The sequence below is a fragment of the Silurus meridionalis genome, chromosome 9 (assembly GCF_014805685.1).
Source record: "Silurus meridionalis isolate SWU-2019-XX chromosome 9, ASM1480568v1, whole genome shotgun sequence".
In the NCBI taxonomy this organism is placed as follows: Eukaryota; Metazoa; Chordata; class Actinopteri; order Siluriformes; family Siluridae; genus Silurus; species Silurus meridionalis.
The window spans coordinates 11,413,349-11,421,427 of NC_060892.1; the positions used below are offsets into that span (position 1 = coordinate 11,413,349).

The 8,079-nt window shown below is 37.9% G+C and overlaps 1 protein-coding gene across 2 annotated transcripts; it reads left to right on the plus strand.

Annotated features, from left to right (window-relative positions):
• Positions 1-357: 357 nt before the first annotated feature.
• ogal (O-GlcNAcase like) lies at positions 358-7,946 on the plus strand. Of its 2 annotated transcripts, XM_046857702.1 has the most exons (16): positions 358-663; positions 799-850; positions 1,647-1,744; positions 2,702-2,832; positions 3,016-3,187; positions 3,531-3,629; positions 4,017-4,295; positions 4,432-4,530; positions 4,888-5,153; positions 5,425-5,599; positions 6,067-6,152; positions 6,268-6,360; positions 6,505-6,578; positions 6,757-6,877; positions 7,292-7,415; positions 7,660-7,946. In XM_046857702.1, exons 1-16 carry the CDS (start codon positions 612-614, stop codon positions 7,794-7,796), a joined length of 2,058 nt encoding a protein of 685 aa, XP_046713658.1. In that variant the 5' UTR covers positions 358-611; the 3' UTR covers positions 7,797-7,946. The 2 variants fall into 2 exon arrangements, with proteins under 2 accessions (XP_046713658.1, XP_046713659.1); XM_046857703.1 differs by lacking the exons at positions 358-663; positions 799-850; positions 1,647-1,744 and having other exon boundaries at positions 2,705-2,832; positions 3,036-3,187.
• Positions 7,947-8,079: the final 133 nt, after the last annotated feature.

The following is an 8,079-nucleotide window of genomic DNA, read 5'->3' on the forward strand; positions in this document are numbered from 1 at the left end:
CTTTTTGGGTCGTATTAAAAAAAAATGTAAGCTTTTTTTTTTTTTTTTCTGTTAACACATTCCCCTTCAACACACCTGCTCATGCATGATCTTTTTGGGCTCAGTATTTTCTGGTTAGTATAATTTATTATTTATTAATAATAATAAGTGGGATAAAACACGTTCCTTTAAGTAATACTTATTACACTGTTAATTGTGGTATATTTACCATGGTTTTGTGAATGACAGTGTACTATTTATCATTGCACATGAGGCGGGATATTGGAAATTAGTACGTGTGATCATATTTGGCGCATGCGCACACCGTTTCAGCTGGGCGGAGATCGCCACTTCCCAGGACAGGTTTAGCGCATGCGCAGTAGGTGTAAATACAAAGTGCAACGAGGAACTGGGCTGATTATAAAGGCAGGAGAGTAGGAGCAGATGGGATGAGCTCGGCAAGTGTTGATTTCTAACGCATTAAATAGAAAGTGAGCTTTGCAGCCAGAAGTGCAATATTTCCTAATGCAATTTCTTTGGAGTGTTTAGCTGCGTCAGCATTGTGTGGCACTGCTTCGCACGCGCTCGCCCTATTAATCTGCTGTCAACGTAAAGACACCGAGTTAGCAACGATGTCAAAGATGAGCACCAGCCAAAGGATGTTCCTCAGTGGGGTTGTGGAAGGTGAGTTACATCTGCAGAAAATGCTGAACTGTATTGTACTGGGGCTGATAATACATACTGGTTTAGTAGAAACAAGTCAGACTGGTGGAAAATGGATCATTAATAGCTGCTTCTTCGCTGACCTTTGATTTTTAGGTTTTTATGGGCGCCCATGGACTATGGAGCAAAGGAAGGAGCTGTTCAGAAGGTAATAATAAATGTTTATGCACCTTGATAATGTTGCTCATATTATCTGTCTGTGGCTCATCATAAACATAGCTGGTCCCCTCCTTGAAGTTCACCAAGGTTACAGCCTGGAACTGAAATTGACTTAATTAGGATCATAAAAATAACAAACTGCAAATTTGCAAATATGTATTCATAAATAAGTGTTCTATGATCTTAATATAAATACTATACCTGTCCCTAAAGATTTTTAGACAGCATACATAAAAAACAAATGAACTGGTCAAGAAGGAGGTTTTGTAATGTATCATTCGAGTTTTGGTTAATAAAAAAAACCCTGAACTTCAGTAAGGGGGTGTAACATGGAAAAAAAAAATGATGGCAACGAGGATGGCATTAGAGAAGCAACAAAAAAAAAGAGGAGACACTTGCATTTTAATGAAGTTTTAGGGGACTGTGTACCCAACACTGTTCATCAGCCTGAGAACATTTTTCCTACAGTGAAGCATGGTAGTGGTAGCGACATGTTAAGCCTTTCCTGTTGACTCGTGGTTGTTCCTTCTGTTCTACTTATTTAGTCACTGACTTTTAGGTGGGTTGCCTCCAAAAGGCAGATTTGCAGTTGTCCTATTTTCTGTTTTAATAAGGAATTTTTAATAATGATGCGGAAAAGGTCAAGGGGCAAATACATATGCAAAACACAATCTACACAGTGTCCTAAATTGTATATTTACCTGATAAAAGAACCAATTGTTGCTACAAAGGTTGATGAAACTGTGTTTTGTCTCATGGTCAGTATGTGTGTTATTATAACCCAGGGAGCAGAAATGGGGATTGAACACATACCTTTATGCCCCAAAAGATGACTACAAACACAGGATGTACTGGAGAGAGCTGTACACCTCAGAGGAGGCAGGTAAGAAGATGATGATTATAAATAATTTTTATTAGATGTTAAATAGATGTTGCCTACTGTTATATATCAATAATTAGAAATGTATTTTTTTGTGAGATTAATGATGGTTTTAAAAGCATTCACTTTATCGAAGAGATTATTGTTTAAATCATGATTATGCTACAACCACCTGAACCTGCGAGAACCTGTCTGTGCTCTCTGAGCAGAATGGATGGAATACTCTCTCGGTTGTCAATCACAGCAAAACTGGCCAATTGTGGGAATCTGTGAGGTCATGCATGCAAAAGAAGGGTAGTGATTATATCTAACCTCAGCTGTTCAAAAAGGTGAAATACACTATAAGGACAAATGATTTGGGACACCAGTCTTTTCCAGCCATATGTTGTTCATCCCCAAACTGTAATCATAAAGTTGGAGACACATTTGTATAAGATCAAAATGTATAAGAACAGAGACCCAAACCTGATATTGCCCCTGTGCACAAACCGAGCTCCATGAAGATATGGTGTACTTGGGTTTGGAGTGGAAAATCCTGAGTGGTCTGTTATAGAGATCTGACCTCAACCCTATTGAACAACTTTGGGATGATCCGGAATGCTGATTGCACCCCAGGCCTTCTCACCCCTACATCAGTATCTGACTTTACGAACACCTTTGTGGCTGATTGAACACAGATCTCCACCAGCTCACCCAAAAAGATTTTGGAACATCTTCCCAGAAGAGTGGGGGTTGTTATAGCTGCAAATGGGAGAAATCACATACAAATTGGTCAAGTGTCCACACTTTTTGTCCATATATAGTGTATGTACTAGCTTTCACTGTCACCAGTGAGTGGGAATTGGAGTAACCAAAATAGGAGTGAAAACGTAAAATAATTTTAATATCAATACACAGGTCGGATTTTTAAAGCATGATCGGATTTAGCAAAGTAAATCTTTGTCTTTTGTGTGTTTGAAGAGCAACTGATCACACTCATTTCTGCCGCGAAAGAACATGACATTCAGTTCATCTATGCCATCTCACCCGGACTGGATATTACATTCTCAAACCCCAAAGAGGTTGCTGCTCTAAAGAGGAAGCTAAGTCAGGTAATATGACATGATTTCAGAGATGCTCAGCTATTAGGTGATAATTTAATCAGACTGATCACAGATACATTTGTGACTGATAAGAAACTACATTACATGAACAGATAAATAGTTTAGTGCTTAATGAACTACATATTTATCTCTGAGCCAAATCTGTTACGTGTGGTTTTTCTTGTATAACAGGTGTGTGAATTTGGCTGCAGATCATTTGCCCTGCTTTTTGACGACATTGAGCCAGAAATGTGTGCTGCTGATAAAGAGGCCTTCAGCTCCTTTGCTCATGCACAAGTGTCCGTCACTAATCAGGTGTATCAGCATCTGCACGAGTCTCAGAACTTTCTTTTCTGCCCAACAGGTAACAACTATCTACTTGTAATAAGTGTGTGATTATACAGCTGTTTTTCGGAATAATTTGAAAGGACCTATAAGCAAACATCTAGTATTTATTTTACCTCAGAAGACACACAGAAGGCAAACAACCTCCAACCAGTTTCATTACTGTATTACTGATAATAATGCATTAGTGCATATATTGCTTGCACTAGCAGATTTTTCACTTAAGCATTAATACTATTTTCTGGAGAAAGAAAATTCTAGAATGATTTTCTTTTTTATTATAACATCATTACCAATACTATAAGTAATGGATTTTAAATGGAATTTTAATGGAGCTTCCTAAACACTTTTTTTTCTTGTAGATTACTGTGCTGCTTTTTGTACCCCTAATGTGAGCCAGTCTTCATATTTACACACTGTTGGAGAGAAACTTCTCCCTGGGATTGATATTCTCTGGACTGGTAAGATCAGACATCAGCTTTTTCCATTTATCTCAATTTTTTTTAAATATCCATTAGTGCACTTATGAGCCTAAAACTCTATTTGGTTAAAAAAAGTACATTTAGATGTCAAATGTATGTCAAATGTATGTTTTACTATCAAAATAAAGAAATTAAATCCATTTTCCTGTTTTACTTTTTTCCTTACAACCAAATTTACTAAACAGTCCATTGGAAAAAGTAAACTATAGACCTTAATAGTCTTGTTTTAAACTAAAGTAGCAGGTTCCAGCATCTTCTTAAATCAATTTAGGATAAGAAAAGGTAGTAATTTATGTGACATATGTGACTTTTTTCTCAATGTACTTCAAGTCTACTCTTTCAGTGTTTGCTGTTCATCAATTTTAGGGCCCAAAGTGGTGTCCAAGGACATTTCTGTAGAGTCTATCGAGGAAGTGTCCAGTGTTCTAAGAAGGCCACCAGTGATTTGGGACAACATCCATGCAAATGACTACGACCCCCAGCGGCTGTTCATGGGACCCTTCAAGAACCGTCCCACAGAACTCATTCCAAAACTTAGAGGAGTTCTTACCAACCCTAACTGTGAATTCGAGCCCAACTTTGTGGCTATTCATACTCTAGGCACTTGGTGCAAATCTAACACAGGACAGAAAGATGTTGCTATGGGTAAGCTGGACTTTGTAGCAACTCTTGCATGTTTTAGATGTTTGATGTAACATAGGTTTGATCTACGTATCATGGCATAAATGTCATTTGAAATTGTTCTGATTATCTTTTATACATTTCTGTCCATCATGTACAGACGGCGAGGATCAGGGTTCTGACTACAATCCCAAGGAGGCTTTGCGGCTTGCCCTCTCTGATTGGCTAGTTGAGTTTGGTGTGGCTAATCAACCTGATGGTAAAATGTCTATGTCCAATTTCTGCAGGTTGAACATAAAACTGTGGTAGCACTGCTATGCATATCATATTAGCTAAATAGATCTATTTACAGGCAACTTTTCCTTAGCAAAAGGCTTGCAATGCTGATATTATATATAATCGCACTCTGAATTAATTAATTAATAGCACATCCTATTGTTATACCTTAAATAAGAAATATGTAGATATTTGTGCATCACAATTTTCTTAATTACTATAAGGAAACATCTTAAACAGGATTTTATGTGTTAATATTATTGATTAGTCAAGCCTGTGCTTAAAATTCCATTTGTGATGATTTCGAGGCCTTTCTGTTTATTTTTGTGTATTTGTCCAGTGTCCCGTGCGGGCAGTGGTCGTGCAAAGAAAGAGTCCTCTGATGAAGAGCCCATGCAGACAGATGAGTATGTGCCAGGGCCTAGAGAGAACCCACTGTACACTGCTGAGCCACTCACCCTGGAGGATCTAAATTTGCTTGCTGACCTCTTCTACCTGCCCTATGAATACGGTCCCACCGCCCTCACAATGCTGCAAGAGCTACAGTGGCTAAGAGGCAACAGTAACGCTGCTACATTTGGCCTTGTGGTAGCCGACAACAACAAGGTGAATGAGAGGTTTACCTGTGTCATACGGTGAAATGAGCTATCTGTCCCCTTCCCCCTGTAATTGGCATCTTGCCTGCTTAGAGAGCAAAAACTGTTTTTGCTCTCTTGGTTTTCTCTTTGATTTGTCAAAATTCGATTTCCTGACGAAAGCATTTGTTTAGCCACTCAAGAGCCTAATATTGCACAGTGTTTTACATGATATAACAGGTTCTATGAAAAATCGTATTGATTATATTCTGATTTAATATTTCGTTTCAATCGTCTCACAGGCCAAAGAATGGCGCGAGAGAGCGGAGCACTTTGAAGATTTGTGTGCCGCGGTTGTCCGTATGTTCAACAGGCTATCGAACGCACCCAACAGAACTATTCTGTACGACCTGTACAACTACATCTGTGACATAAAGAGTGGTGTGTCCTTAGCCAGAGCATTCGTCAACAGTTTGGGTAAGACCTCATTACATTATATTGGAACTATACACAGGTTTTCTTCAGACATTCTGTCCCAGCCAAGTGGGAAATGATTTTGCTACTGCAATCTACTGTTAGAAAAAAAGCTCCTGTAGTTAGTATTAATAAAGATCACAAATAAATCACTGAGCTGAATACAACAAATAACAGAGCACTGATTAAGTTTGCTGACATTATGAGCAATCAGGAAACTAGTATGTTATAATGAAATAACGAGAAATGTCTGTTGATCCCCCAAAAATAAAACATTGATAAAAATCCCATTTATTGTTTTTTTTTTTTTTTTTTTTTTCCCTAGTCTGTTACATGTCTGCCTAGCTGTAACAACTCTATCTCATATGATGAGATGTTAATATTAAGCATTTCTACTCTAGTGAAATCTCCTTGACCAGACAGATCATTTATATTGATTGTTTTGTTTTTGTTTTTTTGGAAAAAAAAAGGTGGCCGTAATCCTTCTCCCTCTCAAGTAATAAACGATGACCCGGAACCATGGGGATTCAGAGGTGGACTTTCTGGAGAGTTCCAGGTACAATTCATTAGTCTTTAATATTTTATTGTGCGTTAAATGATTAAACAAGGCAAAATAATGCCTTAAGTATAAGTAATAAAAGATTTTATTTATTAATTACTTTTTTATCTAGAGGATGCTTCCGTGCCACGGCAACCGAGATCTCTTTCGGAACCCTCCTGCCACTAGAGTGTACACTATTCGACCATGCACCCCCAAAGATAAGGTGACTGACTCAATGATTTAGAAAGACGAGGCTCTTATAGTCTGCTCTAACAGCTGAACTCAAATGCTTTATGCTACCTAATAATTCTGTAGAGATTTTGCCCATTATGAACAAATATTAATCATGTGTCTGTCTACTTTGCAGTCTGAGGTTTTGAAATTATCCAAGGAAATGCAGAGCGACGCTACACTACAGCAAGCTTCTTTAATTAGTGACGGGTAATAACGCAGTCACTTTGAATGTTTTTTTTGCTGCCAAACCCTCTGAAAATATTGTGCACAAAATAGACCAGCATCTATTAGCAGTTGGTGTTAGTGTGGCCATTTTTAGCTATTAACATTAGGCTAGCTGCTATACACGACACCGTTACATTATTCCCTGTGCGCTACCTCTCAGGTTGGTGGACGGACAGATTACTCCATCTAAACACTGCGACCTGGTGCTGGAGGATGAGGTCGGCATCTGTGGTTTCGCTTTAGCCCTCACTGACGCAAAGACGGCCTTGACAATGTCCCAGGTGAGAGACACAGCGGACAGCACTACCTCTTTACCTTTACTACTAGCTCTGAAATACATAAATGTACAGTTAACAATTAATCATATTTTATTTTAGGTCGTGAATTTCTGCCTTTTAAAGTTGTAGATATCAGGGTTCACTGACACTTGTTCGTTCCATTTCATAATTGTTTTAGTTGTCAATACATTGAGTGAATGAGAAATAGGCACTTTATATAAAACTGTTGATCATTCATCAAGTTTAAAACATTGGGTGAGCCAAATAGCAATCGTTTTAGGCATTTACGTGCAAGTGCAGAAAATCTGTTGATTTCAGAGTTTTCAAACTGATATGGCTTTAATCTTGTGTGATTTATGCTGCCTTCTTGTGTTTTTTTTTTTATTTTATTTTTTTTTTATACCTGTGTTCCTGCAGTATCCAGAAACAATGCTGAGAGATTTCCCCTCTCTCATGGTTCTTCAGATCCACCCAAGAGTACCAGATCCCAACACTGCAAAACGCCTGATTGGCAACATGCTCTCATTATTACAAGAAGCTGGTATGTTAGCAAGATACTACAGCACAGCAGTGAGAAATACTGTATCAGAATCTGCATTGATTCACATTCTACCTTCAGTGAATCATGTGTGTTTTAATTAGTCAGAATTTACCAGGAAAGTCAAACGTGTGTTGCTCCATCATGATATATGCATTTAATCACTGTCTGCCTTTATCCTCTGTTCTGTTTATAAATAGCCTCTGCCTTTATTTTAACATCGATGTGTTCTGCATTTCTTCTTCAGGCTCCACTGGTGTTTTTTGCGAGTTCAGATCTAATGACAGAAGAATGCCAGACTTCCTCAGGACTCTCGGCCTGCTCCATGTGCTAACTGTGGAAGGACTACAAACAGGCCTGGTAATCATGGGAACAAAACTTTGAATAATGATCTGTATCTACAGTAATAGTATTTGTATTGTATGTGTAATCTACACCTATTAAGGATGTCGATTTAAACCCAAACCGTGCCATTATTGTTAAACAATAAGAAATGACAAAAATAAAGTTTTAACTGGAAAAAACTATTGCAAATATGTTTATAAAATGTGATTAATTGCCTTTTGGGAGCAAATGGGTCATTTTTAAACCTCTACAGCACACACTATAATCCCTTTTGTGCAATTATCACTTCAAATGACATTTTACACATTTGTTTATTCAGATT

Coding starts and splice junctions, on each gene's coding strand:
- ogal (XM_046857702.1), top strand. CDS start 612: ATGTCAAAGATGAGCACCAGCCAAAGGATGTTCCTCAGTGGGGTTGTG. Junction 664..798: donor CCTCAGTGGGGTTGTGGAAG/GTGAGTTACATC, acceptor TTTGATTTTTAG/GTTTTTATGGGCGCCCATGG. Junction 6,361..6,504: donor CATGCACCCCCAAAGATAAG/GTGACTGACTCA, acceptor TCTACTTTGCAG/TCTGAGGTTTTGAAATTATC.